Source organism: Anolis carolinensis, chromosome 2, assembly GCF_035594765.1.
Source record: "Anolis carolinensis isolate JA03-04 chromosome 2, rAnoCar3.1.pri, whole genome shotgun sequence".
NCBI lineage: Eukaryota > Metazoa > Chordata > Lepidosauria > Squamata > Dactyloidae > Anolis > Anolis carolinensis.
In genome coordinates, this window is record NC_085842.1 from 212,135,994 (window position 1) to 212,159,089 (window position 23,096).

The following is a 23,096-nucleotide window of genomic DNA, read 5'->3' on the forward strand; positions in this document are numbered from 1 at the left end:
GAAAAAGAGGAGGCGTCGTCGTAGCTGGGCCCGCCTCTCGCCCCGCTCCATGTGACGGGCGCCGTCAGCGCGGCATCTCCTCCGAAGAGGTCACTGGCGGCAGGAAGGAGGAGGAGGAGAGGAGGAGGAGGAAGAAGAAGGCGAAGAGGAGGAGAGGGCCCGCCCCCCCCCCTCTCTCTCTCTCTCTCTCTCTCTCCTTCCCCCTCCCCACACCTTCCCCCTATCTCCCCCTCTCAACCCACCCCGCCTCCTGCCAGAGGACAGCAGCTGGAAGGAAGGAGCTGTCCAGGGAGTGGGCGCAGACACTTGGAAAAAAGCTCTCCCAGCCTCCCATCCCAAAGTGGCCGCCAAGAGGAAGAAAAGGAGGAGGAGGAGGAGGAGGACACCACTAAACCAGCCCCCAGAGACCGGAAGCGGAGGAGCCCGCCCCATGGAGCCCCCCGGGGCTGCCGCTGCTGCTGCCATGCTGACAGGTGAGGAGAGGGAGGGAGGGAGGGAGGGAGAAGACACCTTTCTGGCCCCATTGGCTGCTTCCCTCCCCTCCTCCCTCAGTCCTGAATCCTGCCTCCACTCCTGCCTTTTTTGATGTGGGGCAGGCAGGGAAGCATGTAGCCAGTGCCACCCAGGGTGTCCAAAGCCACAAGGAAAGAAAGCCCCTTAGATTAAAAGGGGCTTTATTTATTGATTTAATGCATTTCTATACCCCTTTTCTCACCCCTGAGGAGGACTCCAAGTGGTCTATAATATGGTGAGTGGCAAATTCAGGGCCTCACAGATCTGAAAATACATCACATATCTAAATTAGCATATACAGTAGAGTCTCACTTATCCAACGTTCTGGATTATCCAACGCATTTTTGTAGTCAATGTTTTCAATACATCGTGATATTTTGGTGCCAAATTCGTAAATACAGTAATTAGGTTAGGTAAAGATTTTCCCCTGACGTTATGTCCAGTCGTGACCGACTCTGGGGGTTGGTGCTCATCTCTATTTCTAAGCCGAAGAGCCGGCGTTGTCCATAGACACCTCCAAGGTCATGTGGCCGGCATGACTGCATGGAGTGCTGTTACCTTCCCGCCGGAGCGGTACCTATTGATCTACTCACATTAGCATGTTTTCGAACTGCTAGGTTGGCAGAAGCTGGGGCTAACAGTGGGCGCTCATTCTGCTCCCGGGATTTGAACCTGGGACCTTTTGGTCCGCAAGTTCAGCAGCTCAGCGCTTTAACACACTGCGCCACTACCAGGATCCCAAAAATACAGTAATTACTATGTAGCATTACTGCGTATTGAACTACTTTTTCTGTCAAATTTTTCTGTCAAATTTGTTGTATAACATGATGTTTTGGTGCTTAATTTGTAAAATCATAACCTAATTAAGGCTTCTCCTTAATCTCTCCTTATTATCCAACATATTCGCTTATCCAATGGTCTGCCGGCCCATTTATGTTGGATAAGTGAGACTCTACTGTAATTGTAAATTAAAACCTTTAAAACTATAACGCAGTGATCATAGACATTGACATAAGACATAAAACATTAAAACATTAAACAATGGCATCAATCTCGGGGTTATTTCACTGCTTCGTTGCTGCTGTCACTCACCGAATGCTTGCTTGAATAGCTAGGTTTTAAGTTGTTTTCTAAATGTCAGGAAGGAGGGGGCCAATCACTGGGAACGGAATGCCACAGCTGAGGGGCCACCACCAAGAAGGCCCTGTTTCTTGTTCCCACTAGTGCAAAGATGGCCAATCTTAATGTTCTAACTGACTCATAGAGGGAGATGTGTTCAGACAGGTAAGCTGGACCAGAGCCGTTTCGAGATTTACAGGCCAAAGCCAGCACTTTGAATTGTGCTTGATAGCAGACTGGCAGCTAGTGGAGCTGATGCAACCAGGGGGAGGGGGGTGCTCCCTGAACGCTGCTCCAGTAAGGAACCTGGCTGCCGTCCGTTGGACTACTTGAAGCTTCCGGGCAGTCTTCAAAGGCAACCCTATGTAGAGCACGTTACAGTAGTCTATTCAAGATGTAACCAGAGGGTGGACCATTGTGGCCAAGTCTGACTTCCCAAGGTATGGGAAATCAGCTTTCACTTTAAGGTCTCACCCAGGGCTAACATGGGAGCTCCTTTCAAAGTGGTTGGGTGTCAGATCTCGGAGATCCATGCCGTAGTGGGCCCATTTATAGGCTGTGCCCCTGTGCTGGGATCCAAAGAGGAGAGCTAAGTACAGAATCATGGAATAATTCAGTGGGAAGAAACCACATGAGCCATCCAGTCCAATCCCATACCATGCAGGAAAAGTACAATAATAGAATAATACCGTTGGATGAGTCCACATGGGCTATCCATGACATCCATGACTCTCTGACATGCAGGAAAAACACAATCATGGAATAATAGCTTTGGAAGGGACTGCATGGGCCATCTAGTCCAACCCCAGTCATGCAGGAAAAGCACAATCATGGAATAATAGCTTTGGAAGGGACCACATGGACCATCTAGTCCAACCCCCTGCCATGCAGGAAAAGTACAATCAAAACAACCCCAACAGGTGGCCATCTAGCTTCTGTTTAAAAGCCTCCAAGGAAGGAGCTTCTGCCACACTCCAAGGCAGTGAGTTCCACTGTTGAACAGCTCTTGCAATCAGGAAGTTCTTAATGTTCATGTGGAATCAGGTAGACTCTCCATTCATTGGTGCCTATGGGGATTGGTAGATTATTTATTTATTGCACGTATACACTGCTTTTCTCACCCCTAGGAGGACTCAAAGTGGTTCCCAACATAATCAATGGCAAAATTCAATGCCTTATGTGTATAAAACAACACATATCAAAACAGCAACAATGACAATAGATTAAAACCATTAAAATAATAAAACTATAACGACATTTAGGCTTTGCACAATTCCGACGATATCTTTGCTTCCATATTTCCATGTTTCTGTCGTTCACTGAATGCCTTCTTAAATAACCAGGTTTTCAGTTGTTTCCTAAAAGCTAGGAGGGAGGTGGGTAAACGTAGTTTCTGGTTGTTTGAGCAGATACTATGAAAAATAGGCCTAGCTATATCCCATACTATACCATACTGTAAACCAGGTGGGGGCAAACTTCAGCTGTCCAGGTGTTTTGGACTTCAACTCCCACAATTCCCAATCACCGGTAGACTGTTAGGAATTGTGGGAGTTGAAGTCCAAAACACCTGGAGGGCCCAAGTTGGCCCATGCCTGCTATACAGTCTGTATTGCCTTGATGTTAATCTTGAAATACAGTAATTAAAAGCAAATAAAGACAAATACAGACAAACTTAACTTAATATAATACAGTTTTACTATATTATGCCTGCATTTTAATTTTAATTTAAAGTATTATTTCTTTGATCTATTTCTTGACATTTTTTGCCATTACTCTTAAGTTAACTGAGAGTAATGCAAATTCCAGAAATCGGATTCCCATTTCTTTCCAGAAAAAGGTGGCTTTTGACATAGGAATTCTTCTATGATCTGCCTCATCATTAAGGACTTTTTGGCTTCATAAACCCAGAGAGAACACTGGACTTTTCCCTGCCCTTACCTGTAGGTTGCTCCCTTGATGGGTGGTGTGAATTCCCCCCAATTTTACCACCTGTCCCACTCCCACTTTACCCCATAGCCCCCATTTTCTGTGTTAAAAGCCAGATTAGCATTTGATGGGATTTTGCATTAAATCCAGTGCCAGAAAATCCTTTCTTTAGGCCAAATCCAGAGATTCTCTGGGGAGGGGGGGGGGAGGAGTGGAGTGAGTGGGCGAATAAGCCTGTTCTTCATTCAATCCCTGCAGCTCTTCTCTTCGTGATTTGGGGCAGGCCTTTTTCCCAGAGTCAGAAACAACAAACTGCTGGGCATACTCCCTGCCCCAAAGAGTTTCTTTGTGCAATAAGGAAAGTTAGGACAGCACCCCTCATTATGGCGGGACATCCTATCAGTTTATACTCAAGGTTTATTTTGAAAGGGATGGGGGGGGGGGTGAAGCAGAGCATGTACAGACTGTTTTCTTTCCAGCCAAGTAACATGAACTGCTGCCTAGGCAATGCTGGAATAAAGGCAAAGGCCTTCTAGGGCAGAGGAATGACTTCTTTCTATGTGCTTCCATTTTAGATGTTAACTACTGTTTGAGGCCTATGAGCAGGATATGAGGAGTAATGGTTGCTTTAAAAATACAACTAGATGACATAGATTTCCAATTATCTTTTCTAAGTACCATCTTATTCTTCTCTCTTAGTTGTTCTTTGGTGTGCTGCATGCATCCATAAGCCATGCTTCTAACTTGTTCCTTGCATGGGTTGTACTTCTAGCATGTGGCCTAGGCATGCTTGAATCCCCAACCTAGAGATGTCAAACTCATTTTCACCGAGGACCACATTTGCCTTATGGCTGCCTTCAAAGGGCTGTTTGTCATTGTAAGACTGTACAATTGTAGCTATGTTACTCTGGCATTGAAAGCCTTGTGGGCCACACAAAATGGGGGCCTGGATTTGTCCTCTGGTCCTTGTGTCTGACATCTGTGCCCCAACCCTTTCAGTGTAGGATAGTTGCCTGCTATTATTTTGTGGAACATCTTGGCTTCATTGCTCATTAGGCTAGAGTCTAGTGCAGCTAGTAAATGTATCACTCACCATCCTTTCTGATACTCCTGTGCCAGTGGCTACTAGTGTGTGCGTGTATGTGTTCAAAAATTGTAATACAGGATGAGCATCCCTTATCTGGAATTCCAAAATCTGGAATACTTTGAAATCCAAAATTGTCCTAAAGAGTGGTTAAGATACTGGCACCTTTGGTTTCTGATGGTTCAAACTTTATTTCATATACAAAATGATTTAAAATATTGTACATAAAATTACCTCTAGATTAGGTGTATGAAGTGTGTATGCGCATGAAGCATATGTGAATTTTGTGTTTAGACTTAGGTCCTTTCTCCATGATGTTTCGCTATACAGTATATGTATGTACAGTCCCAAAAAATCTTAACACTTCTTGCCCCAAGCATTTCAGATAAGGGATATTCAACCTCTACCAAGATACTGTCATATTAATGTTCACTCCTGATAGGAATGAACATAAAGCCAAGAACTGCAGCAGTTAAATGCTTCTGCCCTCTGCTTGCTTGCAGCCACTTATTCCTGGAACTTATTCCCCAAGGCACCTATACGGTTCCACCACCTCCTTCAAATTCCTCTTCAGTGAAGCCTTTGGCTTAACTTCTTAGTTCTCACGCTCGCCATAAAAAAGCCTAAGTATGTATTTAACTGCCTTTGCTTGCATTTGTCCCTTGCCACCCGTTTTCTCTTCCCTCAGATAATAGATGGGAGCCAGGTGAGCAACAGATCTCAAACTGTTGTTGGACTGCAGCTTCCATCAACCCTAACCACCAGCATAGCCAATGGTGAAGGGATGTGGAAGCTGTAGTCCAGCAACATCTAGAGAGCTTCAAGTTCACCATCCTGCTAGATGGCATAGTGTACATTGCTGTTCCTTCCTCCCCTTTCATCTCTAAAGTTCTAGTACTTATTCAGTCGACTATTTTTAGAAGCCTCTTTTTTTATAAGGAGTGGCAATTTCTGTTCATGAATGTCCTGATTAGATATATGTGTGCATGTGTGTGTGTGTGTGTGTATATGGCTAAATTGAAGGAGGACAGCCTCCTGCACTATACAGTATTTAATAAGAGTGTTGGCAGATATGTTTAATTTTATTTCAGGATATATGGAAGAACTCCTATAACTAAAAGTAAGAGGAACCCTGTGGCCTGAATCCAGTTGGTTAGTCCAGACCAGAGGCGGTTCACCCGTCAGGCAAACTAGGCACTTGCCTGTGGCGCCATCTTGTAGGGGGCGCCATTGAGTACCGGCCCCATGGTGAATCTATCCCAGTGCCTGGAGGACGCGTCTTTCCACGGCTTCCGCTCCTGGGACCCGCGACCTGATTGCAGGTGGGAGGGCGGCTTTCCAGTGGTGGGAGAAGCGGGCGCCACTTCTGTCCTCTGTAAAGCGCCCAGGAACATCTTCCTGCTGAGAAGGAAGGCATTCCTGGGTGCTTTGCAAAGGAGAGAACCGGGCGCCTGCTTCTGTCCTTTGCAAAGCGCCCAGAAATGTCTTCCCGCCGAGAAGGCAGGCATTCCTGGGTGCTTTGCAAAGGAGAGAACCGGGCGCCTGCTTCTGTCCTTTGCAAAGCGGCCAGGAGCGTCTTCACTCTGAGAAGGAAGGCATTCCTGGGTGCTTTGCAAAGGAGAGAACCGGGCGGCTTCTTCTGTCCTTTGCAAAGCGCCCAGAAATGTCTTCCCGCCGAAAAGGAAGGCATTCCTGGGTGCTTTGCAAAGGAGAGAACCAGGCGCCTGCTTCTGTCCTTTGCAAAGCGCCCAGAATTGTCTTCCCGCCGAGAAGGAAGGCATCCCTGAGTGCTTTGCAAAGGAGAGAACCGGGCGCCTGCTTCTGTCCTCTGCAAAGCGCCCAGGAATGTCTTCCCGCCGAGAAGGAAGGCATCCCTGAGTGCTTTGCAAAGGAGAGAACCAGGCGCCTGCTTCTGTCCTCTGCAAAGCGCCCAGGAATGTCTTCCCGCCGAGAAGGAAGGCATCCCTGAGTGCTTTGCAAAGGACAGAACCGGGCGCCTGCTTCTGTCCTCTGCAAAGCGCCCAGGAGCGTCTTCACTCTGAGAAGGAAGGGAGAGAAGAGAAGAGGGCTCCTGCTGCTCCCGTCGCAGGAAAGCCTGGAAAGCCACCCACCGGCCTGCGATCAGCTCCTCCAGCGCCAAGCGCTGCACCTCTCTGTAAGTCTTCGGGGGTTGTGGCAGCCCTACATCCCAGAACATCCAGAAAGAAAATCCAACAATATCTGCTTTGAACTGGGGTGTTAGAGTCCACACTGCCAGATATTCCAGTTCAAAGCAAATAATGTGGGATTTTCTACCTGGATATTTTGGGATATAGGGCTGTGTGGAAGAGTCTGAATAAAATCCCACATTTTCTGCTTTGAGCTGGAATATCTGGCAGTGTAGACTCAGATAATCCAGTTCAAAGTAGATATTCTGGGATACAGGGCTCTGGTAGGGTCTTCCCTCTGGCCTCTTTCCATACATAGCTGAATAAAATCCCACATTTCTGCTTTGAGCTGGAATATCTGGCAGTGTAGACTCAGATAATCCAGTTCAAAGTAGATATTCTGGGATACAGGGCTCTGGTAGGGTCTTCCCTCTGGCCCCTTCCACGCAACTGAATAAAATCCCACATTTTCTGCTTTGAGCTGGAATATCTGGCAGTGTAGACTCAGATAATCCAGTTCAAAGCAGATATTCTGGGATACAGGGCTTTGGAAGGGTCTTCTCTCTGGCCTCTTTCCATACATAGCTGAATAAAATCCCACATTTCTGCTTTGAGCTGGAATATCTGGCAGTGTAGACTCAGATAATCCAGTTCAAAACAGATATTCTGGGATACAGGGCTTTGGAAGGGTCTTCTCTCTGGCCTCTTTCCATACATAGCTGAATAAAATCCCACATTTCTGCTTTGAGCTGGAATATCTGGCAGTGTAGACTCAGATAATCCAGTTCAAAACAGATATTCTGGGATACAGGGCTTTGGAAGGGTCTTCTCTCTGGCCTCTTTCCATACATAGCTGAATAAAATCCCACATTTCTGCTTTGAGCTGGAATATCTGGCAGTGTAGACTCAGATAATCCAGTTCAAAGCAGATATTCTGGGATACAGGGCTTTGGAAGGGTCTTCTCTCTGGCCTCTTTCCATACATAGCTGAATAAAATCCCACATTTCTGCTTTGAGCTGGAATATCTGGCAGTGTAGACTCAGATAATCCAGTTCAAAGCAGATATTCTGGGATACAGGGCTCTGGTAGGGTCTTCTCTCTGGCCTCTTCCACACAACTGAATAAAATCCCACATTTTCTTCTTTGAGCTGGAATATCTGGCAGTGTAGACTCAGATAATCCAGTTCAAAGCAGATATTCTGGGTTATATGGCTGTGTGCAAGGCCCTCTCTCTTTGCCTCCTTGTCATGTTGCTCAATTGACCCACGATTTGCATTTCTGTCTGTTGTAGCAGGCGGAATAATAATAATATATAAATAAAACTTTATTTATATACCGCCCTATCTCCGAAATGGGACTCAGGGTGGTTTCCAATCATAAAAACAACACAAACATTACATAACAACATAATAACACATTATTAAGCAAAGTAAAAATACAATTATAGAAATAAATAACACTTACAAGACCCGATCAAGGGGACAGGAACCATAAACCCAATATATTAAAATGTATCATTTTAGGCTAGAGAAATCATGTGCAATATATTCAGGCAGGAATGCCCAGCTTGCCAAAGTTTATATGCCACTTTGGGCCCTATATCCCAGGATCCAATCACAAATTTTCTGTTTATCCCAGATTATCTGTCAGTGTGGACTCATATAATCCAGTTTAACACCAAAAGCCTGGGATGGGATCCTGGAATGTGAACTATTTTCACACCCTGCTCCTTTGGATCTTAATAATAATAATAATAATTAATAATAATTATTATTATTATTATTATTATTTGTGTTGTCATGACCAGAATCACTGGGTTGCTGTGAGTTTTTCAGGCTGTCTGGCCATGTTCCAGAAGCATTCTCTCCTGATGTTCTGCCCACATCTATGGCTGGCATCCTCAGAGGTGTGAGGTCTGTTGGAAACTAGGCAAGAGGGGTTTATATATTTGTGGAAAGTCCAGGGTGGGAGAAAGAACTCTTGTCTGTTTGAGATGAGTATTAATGTAGCAATTGGCCACCTTGATTAGCATTTAATGGCCTTGCAGCTTCAAGGACTGGCTGCTTACTGCCTGGGGGCATCCTTGGTTGGGAGGTGTTAGCTGGCCCTGATTGTTTCCTGTCTGGATTTCCCCTGTTTTCAGAATGTTGTTCTTTATTTAGGCTTTTCCTTTATCCCTCCTTATTATCCAACATTTTTGCCTATCCAACGCTTTTATTTTTCAGTGGCTGGTTGGGGGGCGGCAAAATTCTGTTCGCCTACACTTGAAAATTACCTTGGGCCGGCTCTGGTCCAGACCATGGGTTCTCAAACTTTTTCAGCTGCAGAGCCCTTTCTGAAGCAAAAGTTTCTCGTGGAGCCCCAAGAAATGTTTTTATATATTATATTATATTATGTATATATCATATATCAGGCATGGGCAAACCTTTTGACGCACCGTGTTTTAAATTTGACAGATGGGCCAGGTCAGTGGCAGGTGGATGAAGAGTATTTGTGTGAACAAATTGAAAAAAAAAATGAACAAATTCCTGTGCACACTGCACATATCTCATTTGTAGTACAAAAAACAAAATGGAAAAAAAGAACAATACAATATTTAAAATGAATAACAATTTTAACCAACATAAACTTAGCAGTACAGTATTTCAGTGGAAGACCCTAGGGTCCATCTAGTCCAATCCCCTTCTGTCATGCAGGAAAAGCACAATCAAATTACCCCAACAGATGGCAACCTAGCCTTTGTAATAATAATAATAATAATAATAATAATAATAATAATAATAATAATAATAGGAGTAATCCTAGGGGCCATCCAGTCTAACCCCCTTCTGCCATGTAGTAAAAGCAGAATCTAAGCACCCCCTGAGTGGTGAGAGGGAAATAGGGTTTTGGAAGCAAGGAAGGCAAGGGGGGAAAGGATCTGGGCAGTGAGGAAGGCTAAGGAAAAAAAGGCTTTTGGTGTGAGAGAGATGTAGGAAGGGGGGGAGCAGGAAACAGAAGGGAAAGCTTGGAGGGAGGAGGAGGGAGGAGGAGGAGGGAAGTGCAGAGCCCCTCAGTATGCTCCGCAGAGCACACTTTGAGAGCCACTGGTCCAGACTAAAGAAGACCCATTGACTCAGTTGTTGAATGGAAGAGTCAAAATGTAGATAAATTCTGTTGATTTGATGGGCCTCTTCTAATGAGACTAACAATAGAATTCATGTCTATATTTGTTACATTAGGTCTTTGGGCAGAACTTGATTGCCTTTTTTTGTTCTCAGGTAATGTGTGTGTATGAAAGAGAGAAGAGGGGAGAGGGAGAGATGGGGGGGTAGTTGGTGGTAGAGGTATTGTTACCTCTGTTATAATGTGTTTTGGAGAAGTAGTGTGTTGATCCTCAGAATGATCTGTGTTCTCTTGTAATCTATTGTTTCAGCATCGCAGTACAAGGTATATCATTACTCTCAAGAACTGGGTTAGGACTATATTTGTAGGAAGAGTACACTTCTGAATGGATTAGCACATACCTGTCTGAGGATGAGTAATTTTTGCAACCTGGTTATGCCAGGGAGAAATTGTGTTTACAGGCAGGGCTTCTAACTGTCACCAAAAGGTGACCAGAGAAAGTTAAAGCCTTCCCAATTTGCTGATCCCAGAAGAGTGTGCACCCAACTAGACATTGGAGAACATATCAGTGATGGTGCTGTCTCATTACCTGAGCATACTGATGCCTCTGTGTGGCATTTTGAGCTATATTTTTACTGCAGGTTGAACTCTCATTTCCTTCTGGAAATCCAGGGGTTGTAATTCTTTGAACTAACGGGTGATTTCAAATTGGAAACTGGCCATCATTTCCAACATTACATTTTTCACATAATTATTTATGGTTATTTTGATACGATGAAAGAGAAAATTTCTCCTCACCTCTGGCACTCACCTAAGCCAACATGCTTAGCATCCAAAGCCAGCCGTTATTTTGACATCCAAGGCAGAAAATCTCTCAAGCGCTTCTCTCCTTCTCAGGCAGTAAATATATAATGGTAATAAATAGCTAAAAATTAATTGACCTTTTGTGGCACTCTTTGCAGACTGAGGGTGTTGCCTTATTCTGCCTAAGGGTAGGACCAGGATCCAGGAAAGAGATCTATAGAATAATTTGCTTAAATTCTCAGTGTCATAGGTCTCATAGACGTTCACTGCAATTGGTGTTTTGGGCCTTCTTGTTCAGAATTGGAGGGAGGGTGAGGTATATACAGGCAGTCCACGAGTTACAAGCATCCAACTTATAAACGACTCACAGCTAAGAACAAGGGACTGGTCATGATAACAGTATCATATATATATATATATATATATATATAGTACAGTAGAGTCTCACTTATCCAACACTCGCTTATCCAACATTCTGGATTATCCAACACATTTTTGTAGTCAATGTTTTCAATACATCGTGATATTTTGGTGAATAAATACAGTAATTACTACATAGCATTACTGCGTATTGAACTACTTTTTCTGTCAAATTTGTTGTATAGCATGATGTTTTGGTGCTTAATTTGTAAAATCATAACCTAATTTGAGGTTTAATAGGCTTTTCCTTAATCCCTCCTTATTATCCAACATATTCGCTTATCCAACATTCTGCCAGCCCGTTTATGTTGGATACGTGAGACTCTACTGTATTATCAAGTGATAAAACCTGCCTGGGCTGTGCAAGAGGAGGAAATTCTATGTCTGAATACTTTCTAGTGGAAATAAAAAATAAAAACCAGACTCCTTGTATATAGGAAAGGAAAAAGTATTTTCAGTTCCTTACTTTTTGCTTGTGTGTGGAGAATTCTCACTACCCAGAATATTTGAAAATACAGTAGAGTCTCACTTATCCAACACAAACTGGCCGGCAGAATGTTGGATAAGCGAATATGTTGGATAATAAGGAGAGATTAAGAAAGAGCCTATTAAACATCAAAATAGGTTATGATTTTACAAATTAAGCACCAAAACATCATGTTATACAACAAATTTGACAGAAAAAGTAGTTCATTACACATTAATGCTATGTAGTAATTACTGTATTTACGAATTTAGCACCAAAATATCACGATATATTGAAAACATTGACTACAAAAATGCGTTGGATAATCCAGAACGTTGGATAAGTGAGTGTTGGATAAGTGAGACTCTACTGTATGTGGTTTCTCTCTCACACACACCACCTTCATTTAGAGCAGTTACATTGTGTGCTGGAACTCATGGCCTGTCAGACCCCTGGCTGCTGGGCACCAATAACCGTACACGGAGGCCAATCTCTATCTAATATCTTTATTAAGGAAATATATAAAAGCAATAAAAACAAGTGAAGAATATAGTTCAGAAGCAGACCTTTCAAATGAGGCCAAATATAGTCCAAAAATGTATTGTCCAATAAATGATATTAGAGTTCAAAGTTTTAATCCACTTGACCGAAACACACACTTTTGCCAAGCAATAGTGTGGGGAAATGACAGAGTCTTAGAGTCCAATGAAGCTTGACAACAAGGCTGGAAATAAACTTGGTTCTTGGCTAGGTCCGTGACTAGAAACAAGGCAAAACGTGAAGCATGGAGCAGGGTCCGTGGTTAAACAGCAAGGCAAGGCAAAGGCTTGAAAGCTTGATCCGGGAAGCAAGGAACTGGGGTTACGAAGTCCACACACGATCTCTCTCCTGAAGCTGATCAATTGACTCCGCAAAGAATCTCCCGCGCCAAACACCTATATTGGGTCTCGTTTTCCCGCCAACAATCACTTTCCCTAGAGAACGAGAAGCGAAACCCAACTCTGTCCAGATGCATGACTCCTTAGAATTTATTTATTTATTATTTATTTATTTATTTACAGTATTTATATTCCGCCCTTCTCACCCCGAAGGGGACTCAGGGCGGATCACATTTTAACACACATAGGGCAAACATTCAATGCCCATAAACACATCAAACAGAGACTGAGAGACACACGCAGAGGCAAGTTAACCTTCTTCTGAGGGGATGTTCAATTCTGGCCACAGGGGGGAGCAGCTGCTTCATCATCCACACTGACGGCACTTCCTCATTCCAGGTCGTAAATTAGTTAATCTTGCCTCCCCACTTTATAAGTGGTACCTTATCTCCTACTTGATAGATGCAACTATCTTTCGGGTTGCTAGGTCAGCAACGAGCAGGGGCTATTTTTTATTTTTAATTGACGGGTGCTCACCCCACCACGGGCTGGCCTCGAACTCATGACCTCATGGTCAGAGTGATTTAAGGCAGCTGCTCAACAGCTGCGCCACAGCCCGGCCCTAAAAATGATTTTGAAATCTTTAGTAAAAGGCGAAAGATTTATACGATCTGAAGAGAAACCAGAGAATTTCCCAAGGGAAGCAGGCCTAATCAGCCTGTTGTTTGGCAGCGATCCGTAAACTTCTCCGATTTGCTTCTCTAACTCCTCTGTCTCTAGAGTAAGATTCCTTCCTGGGAAACGGAGGGGAGTACTGTCCAAGGCCTGTTTTACTGAATTCTTGAGGGCAAACATCAACATCCGGCAGGTGAAGGGACTCCGTCTCTTGTTGAACCGGCGAAAACCCCATGTTTTCATCTTCATCTGCCACGATAGTACTTGGAACAGGACTACAAGGCCCATGAGGCATCACATGGCCTTCCAGATGTTTTGGATTCCAACTCCCAGAAGCCCAGTATAGTTTTTGATGGATGATTGTGGGAGTTAAGGTATACAATACACAGAAAGCCTTCCTTGATTTTGCCAATACAACATGACCCCTGTTTCCATGGTTCCCCCATCTATGGTTTCACGTGTCCATGTCCAACAAAATAAAATAATATAATAATAATAAAACTTTATTTGTGTTCCACCCTATCTCCCCAAGTGGACTCAGGGCGGATTCCAACATACAACAGCAAACATTTAATACCTCCGTAAAACAAATACTGACGTAAAATCCCAGAGAAAATAACATTAAAACCTAAGATCAAATTAAAGCCTAATCGTAGTAAGTTAAACCTAACACCAATAAATTAAACTATTAAATATGCCCTTTCTGGGTATTTACTAGGTCCTCAATCTCAACACTGTAGTATGATTGGACGAGAAGCCCATAATTTTACTAGGTTTTGTAATTCCCTGTGATTCTGCAAATCCATGCATAGTCCAGTAACATATCCTCCACAAATATGGGGTTTGTACTGTATACAAACTTGATCTTGCCACTTCCATCTGTGGTGCCGTGTCAGAATCAGCATTACTGAGTTGTCTGTTTTTTTTCTTTCTTCTGCTCTTTGTCCCTTCTAGTCATGGATCCTTCAGTCACTTTGTGGCAGTTTCTGCTACAGTTACTGGAGCAGCAAAGCAATGGGCACCTCATCACATGGACATCCAATGATGGAGAATTCAAGCTGATTGATGCGGAAGAGGTTGCACGGCTGTGGGGGCTGAGGAAGAACAAGACCAACATGAACTATGACAAGCTAAGTCGGGCCCTGCGTTACTATTATGACAAGGTGGGAAGCCTATTCTTTTACCTACTTGAATCTCCTCTACGATCACAGAGTCTGTGGTTGATCTCATAATCTCCTACTTTCTCTTTTGCACCTATCCACCATTTTCAACATCATTTATATAACAACCATAAATTTCAAATAGTCTTTTGGGGGATGGGTTCTTATGAACAATCATGTGCTTACTTGGGAGATTCTCCCTCTGCTGTCTTTTTGTTAACAGGTAAAAACTTTCTTATTTAAATAGGCCTTTGGCATTATCTGACCAGGGCAAATTCAATTAGGCATAGTATTTCTAATATATAATATGTATTTCAGTACTTTAATTTTTAAAATGATAATATCTTAAAAGTACAATTTGTCTCGGATGTGTGGTTGTACTCCATAATATAAAACAAATTTATTTTGTAAGGTGATTTGAGAGAATCAGCATGGTATTGAGATTTGAGCATTGGACTAGGGTTCTTGTGATCAGGATCTGAATCTCTCTTAGCCATGGAAACCTACCATGTGTCCTTGGGCGAGTTATACTCTCTCAGCCTCAGAGGAAGGCAAAGACAAAACCCAACTTAACAAATCTCGCCAAGGAGACCTGTGAAAGAATCTGTTCTGGAAAAAAGTGAGATATCCACCAGTCTATCAAGCAAATATTTGTTTATATCCTGGCTTTCTCTGAGTATAGAACCTAAGGTGTATCATAATAAAAATTAAAGTGTTATATTTGGAATTTGTTTAATAACAAATTGTTCAAAGTTTTAACTATGATTTTTACAAGTTGTGATTTTTATGGCATTTTTGAATAACAATTACAATTTCACATTGCTTTAATTCATTAACAAGTAATGTCTGGGATAAGTTGGCCATTTTGGACCATGTTTTGTCACTTTAATTGATTTTAAAGAATGTTTCAAAATAATGTACCACTGACATGATATGAACGATCTGTCTTATGAAGTAAAGTTATAAAAAGATGAACATTAATCATTTCATTTTTGAATTAATATTATGACTAACAGATTTGCTTTAAAATTAAAGTTTTCAGTCTCTGGTAGAGAAAAAAATGTTAGGGCAGGCAGTGTGCAGTGATATAAACATATGAATGATTGCTTGTTTGTTTTGTGTGTATATGGACCATCAAGTTGTCTCTCAACTTATGGTGACCCTTTGAATTTTAAGGGCTTGTTTCAGCCAGGAATACTCCAAGGTTGTTTTGTCAGTTCCTTTCTCTGAATACTTGGTATTTGGGTTGTTGTATGTCTTTCGGGCTGTGTGGCCATGTTGGTATTTGTTAGTGGTCTCCTATCAAAGCTTCCAAGATCAGACAAAATCTGTGTATTTAGGGTATTTAGGTTTTCTAACTCTGTCTCAAATGGCTGTTTCTTTACAGATATATTGACCTATAACTGGCCCCAAGCTCTAATGACTTTTATGTCAACACATCTAGGAGAGCTCTCCATTGTCAAACAGAGAATTTTTCATTATTGATCAGTAAGAATGATTTTAACCAGCAACCTACTTGATCAAAGGTGTTTTCTCTGCTGGCACTGATTTTCTCTCTCTCTCTCTCTCCAGGTCTGGCTTGGGGTGGGGGGAAGAGGTGGAAGACTTTCAGCAAAGCTGGCTGTGAACAGCAACTAATGACTAATGCTTTTGATAATCTTCTCTCCAGCTCCACCCACAGGAATAGTTTAGCAACAGTTTGGAAAGGCTTTCATTTTCCCCCCTATAATAAATTAAAGGACAAACCTGTAAGTGAACATGAGATGTATATTATATTAGACCTTGGATATAAAAGGACCTGTTTGAAATGTGAAGGTGAGGCTTAGAAGGTAATGATCCAAGCAGCTGAGCCCCTCTTTGATTTGGCAAAACACATGCCTGATATGCATATGTGCAGTGATGGAAGGAAACAGGCCTATTATCATGAGTAGAGGATCTACTGGGACCTTCTCTTTATAGATTATGTTTACTTCACCTTCAAATTTTCAGTAGTTCTGGGTAGAAGTTCAAATTCTCTCAACAAAAGTCAGATGAATCATACCAAATCAACCAAGTCAATGTGATCATTTATTGAAGCCCAGGAATTTTGCTTCTGGTACAGAATGTGAGTATACCAGTACTGTGGCATACAATTTTATACAGTTTTTTTAAAATTAAAAAAACCCAGAATATGTTTAGCACAAGATGCAGAATGCAGGTTCCTTAATCCGTATGGTGATAGAGGAGTCATCCATCTATGTGTGAAGTCTAGCAAGTGCTGAGAATCCATGTTGTGCCAGAGACAACATCCCTGTCCTATAGATCAAATTCAACTGAATCTCCACTGCATCTCCACTGCATCGCAAGCTTTGAATTAGCCATGTGGCAGATAATGCTCCCCAACATTTCACAGATGAAAACTAGGACATGTATGGCCACACAACATCAAAGTTTGATTAAGATGGCAATAGTTATTAATGAGGAAGAACAGATGTTTTTGCTTGAGTCTACTGAGAAGGACAAAACTTTGCCCATTCTCCCCTCAGTGCCCTGCTAAATTAAGTATGTCTGCACTTTGAACACATTGCAGCAACTGAAGCAAGCTGAGAACAAAGAAAAAAAAGTAGAAGGAAGAGAGAGAAACTGGGCTATTTTTGAAAGCATGCAGAGAATGTGGGATAGCAGAGGAATGTTTCTCTGCCAAGTCATGACAATTGAAGGATGTGGCATACAGAATTCTGTCTTCCATCAAGGAGAAGGACCTGCAGGCTGTATTTTCTGTTCCCCAGCAGCTGCTGCTTGAGGAAGACATCTTTTGCCAAACATTAGGGCCAGCAGTGACAAATGATTTATTTTTTTCTGTAAAATGTTACATAAAGCATCAATAGGCCCAAGAAGTCACTTGGCTGTTGCATCTTTGTCTGCTGTAATTTTGTTACTCTCTCTTCCTTTCAGAATATTATCCGTAAAGTCAGCGGGCAGAAATTTGTCTACAAGTTTGTCTCGTACCCGGAACTCTCTAGCATGGAAGGCGTGAAGGAAGATGGAGCAATCAAAAGGCTTGAGCAGGTCCAGAGTGAAACCAAAGTGGGAGATGGGACATTTGGACCTCCAAAAGTCCCTCGTGGAGGTGCAGGCACCCCACGCAGTAGCCGGAATGAATATATGCGTTCTGGGCTATATTCTACGTTCACCATCCAATCACTGCAGACGCCTTCCCCCGCTGGACGTACTTCTCGTCATGAGACGGAGCTCTTGCCTGTGGTGCCGCCCCCCGCTGCCCCCCCAGACCCACCACCCCCTCCCTTGGCTGCTGTCGAGGATCTGCCACAGTTGCACATCAGCATTGAGGAAGCAGAGGACTCTTCAGAGCCACTCCAGGTAATACATACCTGCAGGTTCGGGGACTGGTGCAAGCTCTTGATTTTCTACTGTAGAAGTGATGTCAAGAGAGCTGCATAGAATGAAGTGGAGGAACAAAAGGGCTCATTCCTGATCAAACAGCTGCAGAAATGGCTAAAGAACTGAGGCCATGGTTCTGAAAGAGAGCCAGAACTTGATAGAGGCAGAGGCAGTTGATTTGAGTCATGTGTATTCCTGTCTTTATTGTATTTTCACTCATTTTTACAGCTGAAGGTCTCTAAGAGCACCTTTATTTATCAGTAAAAGAATATAGAAGAGAGTTAGCATGGTGGAGTGCCCTGAGCATTGAGCTATGACTTTTGAATTCCTACCCAGCTATGGAAACTTTGAGCAAGTCCCACTCTCTGAGCCTCAGAAGAAAGCAAAGTTTCTCTCAACAAATCTTGTCAAGGAAAACTGTGATCGGGTTGCTATAAGTCAGAAATGACTTGATGGCGCACACCAACAACAATAGAAGACAAGACTTTCCCTGTCCTCTGGCTTCCATTCTGAAACACACAACATAAAGGAAAAAAGCAACTGGAAAAGGAAAATAGGACAATTAAGGGATATGTTTTAAATTTTATTTATTTCTTGTTCATTTTATTTATATTCCGCTTTTTGTCCAGTATGAACTTCCGCGTGACTTACAAGGTTAAAATAAATTAAAGCTAAAAACCTGTGAGTTCAAACATAGTCGAACAAGTTATCAATCCATGTGGTTTTATTGTATTTTCAGGACACTTTTGATTTATGGTACCCCAAGGTGAACCTATCACAGTGTTTCCTGAGGCTAAGAGTATGTGACTTGCTCAAGGTCATCCAGTGGGTTTTCATTTCTGAGCGGGGATTTGCATCCTGTTCTCCAGATTTTTGAAAGTAGGACTGGATATTATCAGAACCTACAGGAAAGTTTGGGAAAGTCACATATTTAGACAACAACATTTCCAGAGGTTTGGGGAGTTGCCCCCTGCCTGCCTCAAAAGTCTTTAAGTTCTAAGAATCAAGTTCAGTAAGAAAGATTGTTTGAGTTATATCTCCATTGCATTTCTCTTTCTCCTACCCGCTCAGGTCATAGTAGAGCCGACACCCTTGGAGACGCCAGCTCTCAATGAGAAGGTTTTGGTGAAGGTTGAGGAGAACCTGGACCTTGAAGAAGAGGCAGCTGCTCTGCTGGTTATCATGAACGCTGGAGTTAAAGAGGAGACCCAACCTTCTGAGAAAGCCTCCCTGGAGAAGGTGGCTTTGGAGGCGGCAGTGTCCCTGGAGGAAGGGGAAGGGCTGCTGAAAGAGGAAGCTCCGTCCCCCAGTCCAATAGCCACGTCTCTCGAAGGACAACCCCAGAAGGGCAAGAAGCCCAAAGTCCTGGAACTTCCTTCATTGCCAACTCCAGAGAAAGTGAATGCTGCTGTGAACAGTCTTCTGGCTCCTGGAGGAACAGGGAGTAGTACCCTGACACCCACCACGGTTATTTCCACTCATGCACTGGTGAGACTGTGTTTATCTGTGGGTTCCACAGAACTTCACTTTGCCCTTAGGAACTGTGGGTAGAACTCAGGAGTCATTTCTAAAATTAGAACTGTTCATTTGGGCAGGGCCATACCCAATTTGAATGGGATGTGTACACATTTCCCAGGGATATTTTCTTGTTTATACTTCCTAATAACTGTTCAACAGATATGCCTATACGTTTGTGTAAAGTAGGAATTGGCAGGGCCTTTTGGTTACTGCCTATCACCAATTGGACCTTCATATAGTAACCTAGATGTACCTAAGTGTCAGAAAAAAACAGTGGGATATGATAGAAAGCTTTGCTAGCAGGCTGCTTGATAAGATCATGGGGTTTTGGACTAGAAGTTGCTCCTGTGACAATCTCCTCTTTCACACATTTAGGACTTTGTTACATAAAGCTGCTAAAGTGTAATTATTGTAGGATAAAAGTACTTGTTGATGGGTTTTATTACACAACGTTGTAGGTGTTCCATATTTCTGTTCCCCTCATTCATGATTGGATTGTCTCTTCATTGATCAAAAAATTCCATAAATTAACCCAGTATTGTTATTCCATTCTTAGTAAATGTACCTCCTCTCTCAGATCTTTCTAAAGAGATTCAATAGCAAGATATCTCGAAGAGAAAGTACTGCAAAAGCTTCAATATAAGTTAATTGAAAAATCTTATCACTTTCTATAGCTGGTACTTTCCAGATCTTCAGTTCTAAGACTCACTTTTTTCCTTATATGAACATTTTAAAAATGGGATGTGTCTTACAATTGCAGCTGTATCTTATGCATTTTTGTTGTTTGATTGGTACTGAAGTTAGGGTGGTCTTTCAATTAGTGGCATCTTACAATTGAAGAAGTATGATATTTAATTAATTTATGTCCTCCCGACAGGGAACCCAAGATACTTGCAACAAGGTTAAAATAAAATACAACCAACAACCTGCTGATAAACAAACATAAAAAATCACATTCATTATAGTTTAAAGCTCTTATAGCTTAAAGCAGTATAAAATCATTTGTAAAACATAAGGATAAAATGTAGTACAAAAATTCATTATAGAAACTCATCTATACAACCAATTACTTACCAAATGCCTGTTTAAATAAAAGCTCATTCTGTGGGCAAATGGGAAGCAGAGTGGAGGCTAGAGCATCTAGGAAGTTCCCAGGCTGGGACTCCAACTCTTACAATTTCTATATATTGGACAGTAACTTTCATCAACTCCAGTAATGTTGGATAAGGATTATGGGAGTTGTAACCTGAGACATCTGGAGAACACTGCTACAGCCTAGTTTCTTATTGTCCACAAGTTACTTGAACCCTACACCTCACATAAAGAAGGAAAATGCTCCCACACCTTTAAATCCTCTGGAAAGAGAGGATGTTGGGAAGTGTAGCTCTGTCTGCCCCTAAATTTCTGTATTTCACATTCTGCTTTGCTAAACCAACTTCTTTCCTTCCCAAAAGTTACTGAAGTGAAAACTCTCTGGTGGAATGAGTACGTGGAGCCATAATGGTTTGAAAGGCAGTTCTGTGTTCTGGTTATGACATCCCGCTTTTCTTCTTTGCAGACCCCTGTTCTCCTCACACCAAGTTCATTGCCGCCCACCATCCATTTCTGGAGCACACTGAGCCCCATTGCGCCACGAAGTCCTGCCAAGCTCTCTTTTCAGGTATGAGCTGAGATTCTAAGCCATCAACACAACTTGGTGCATGTGCTTGAGGAAGGGCAAAGTGAATTGGGAAACCTCTAACCTGGAATTAGTGGCTGTGAAAAGATCTGGGGATTCAGTTGGTTGGACTTCAGAAGGTTGATGACAGGAGTACAGTTCTGGGTCAAAAAGGAGAGATGCTAAAGTTGGGTAAGTGTTAGCCCTTCAGATGCTGTTGAACGGTGTCTCCCATCATCTCTCAACCTTGTCTCTGGTGGCTAGGGTTGTTGATGATTGCAGTTCAGCAACATCTGAAGGTTGGCGCATTCCTCACCAGACTCCTGTGCATTTTATTTATTCACAATTCTATGGAGAACCAAGGGAATCTGACAATTGGTGTGGGCTTGTAAGCTATGTATAAGTTAGTTCCTTCTAATCTTTATACAGGTAGTCCCCAAGTTACAAGCATCTGACTTAAAAATGACTCATAGGGCCCTTCCACACAGCCATATAACCCAGTATATCAAGGCAGAATAAGCTACAATATTTGATTTGAACTAGAATATCTGAGTCCACACTGCCATATATCCCAGTTCAAAACAGATAATGTGGGATTTTATTCAGTTGTGTGGAAGGGACCATCATTACAAATGGGGGTGAGACAACAGGAACTGAGATAAATCTACCCATAAGAAGGAAAATTCACTCATTAAAGAATTTTCATGGGGAAAAGGTGTCTCCACTAAAGCTTTATCACCAATCTTTGTTTCCACAACAAGCCAATATTTTCAAAATCAATTATCACAGGGTCTTACGCTTAAAAATTGTACCTGTTCTGACTTGCAGATAAGTTTGCTTAAGAACAAACCTACAGAAACTATCTTGTTTGTTCTTAAGTTCGTAAGTTGGGGACTGCCTGTAGTTGATGAGAGAAGACTGTTGATACCTAGAGCACATTGTTCAGTATTAATTATGAAAATACATAAGTAGGAGCACTTTAAAACGATAGTGGTGGTGTTATATGCAGTTAACTAAAAGAGGCAGGCTTATATAAGGCTACTAAATGTCTCACAGGCCCCACCTCCAAGCCCCAGGTAGTGAATATCCATCCAGTGCTGAAAGCAATGTGCTCCAGTTCCATGGGGTTGGAGCCTTAAGGAATGAGCAGAATACATGTTATAAGAAACCTAATCTGGATGGTTATAAATAATGGATAGTGCAATTCTTATATGGTGCAGTGTTATATGATGTGGGTTTATCAAAACCCACAGCTGTGTGTATCACCTGAGGCCGATTGTGACACTACCCCTGAATGAGTGAGCATGGCAAAGCTTTCCCTGTCCAGGAATGGCCATAGTTGGCATACCAACTCAAACTAAGAACCCTGCCTTGTTCACAAGTGGAATGTGGTTTGTTGAATCTGATGTTCGAACCCAAGAGGGCCTGGCCTCTAGCTTCTTCCTCTCTTATCAAATCAGAGAGACACTAGATTTTTCTCTGGCTTGACATGGATGTACTATTTTCTGCTGGGTTCCAATGTCATACTATAGACACCATGGACTGAAGGTCCCTAGTTTGTTTAGCTCAGGTTTTTAGCACCTTACGGTGTGAGAGAGGGTGTCTTTCTCTCAGAGCAAACAGCAAAGTGGAAAAGTCTATATTTCCCTGCTTCCACTCAGCATGGTGGCAGGCTGCAGTCCTTTTCTGAAGGAAAGAAGTGACTCAGTTCTTGCCTCTGCCACTGTCTTTCTCTTTACCTTTGGTTGCCTCTGTGGTCTCCTCTTCTGGAGGAAAAAATGACAAAACCGCCAACTCCACACCATTCATTTCCCTTGCTTGTGAGAGAGAAACTGCTTCGCCACGAAGATCTGACAACAACCTCATGGTGAAAGTTGGTTTCCCTGATAAATAAGGGAAATGAACAGTGTGGAGTTGGCAGTTTTGTCACTGGATGAAAAGGAGACGACAGAAGCAAAGAGAAAAGTAGAGTGGCAGAGGTGAGAACTGAGGCACTTCCTTTTTTACCACCTTTTATCTCTCTCTAATACAGCCAATCTAATGTTAAATTTTAACATAACCTGGAGCCCAAGATTCCAGAGCTCAATACACCTTAAAATGTCATCTTTGCTCCCCACTATTCCAATCTGAGTTCAACAACCTCCCCAGGTGGCGTTTCCAACTGAGACCAGCACTTCCAGCTTCCTGCCCAGATGTATCGGTGGTGCCCCTTTGCCATAGGATAGTTAAATAACTTTGGTGC

The 23,096-nt window shown here is 42.6% G+C and overlaps 2 protein-coding genes across 3 annotated transcripts in view; one reads left to right on the forward strand and one right to left on the reverse strand.

Annotated features, from left to right (window-relative positions):
• LOC134296528 (uncharacterized) overlaps nt 1-23,096 on the reverse strand; it is a 334,978-nt gene that overhangs the window by 172,851 nt on the left and 139,031 nt on the right. The gene's annotated exons all lie outside the window — the stretch shown is intronic.
• The window catches only part of elk1 (ETS transcription factor ELK1), a 32,126-nt gene continuing 9,052 nt past the window's right edge, over nt 23-23,096 (forward strand). The window contains exons 1-6 of one of the 2 annotated variants that reach the window (XM_062971678.1): nt 23-473; nt 5,146-5,269; nt 14,093-14,301; nt 17,233-17,658; nt 18,751-19,167; nt 20,756-20,857. In XM_062971678.1, coding sequence (XP_062827748.1) covers nt 14,095-14,301; nt 17,233-17,658; nt 18,751-19,167; nt 20,756-20,857 — 1,152 coding nt within the window. In that variant the 5' untranslated portion in view covers nt 23-473; nt 5,146-5,269; nt 14,093-14,094. The remainder of the gene's footprint in view (nt 474-5,145; nt 5,270-14,092; nt 14,302-17,232; nt 17,659-18,750; nt 19,168-20,755; nt 20,858-23,096) is intronic. The other variant, XM_003216702.3, reaches the window with a different exon arrangement.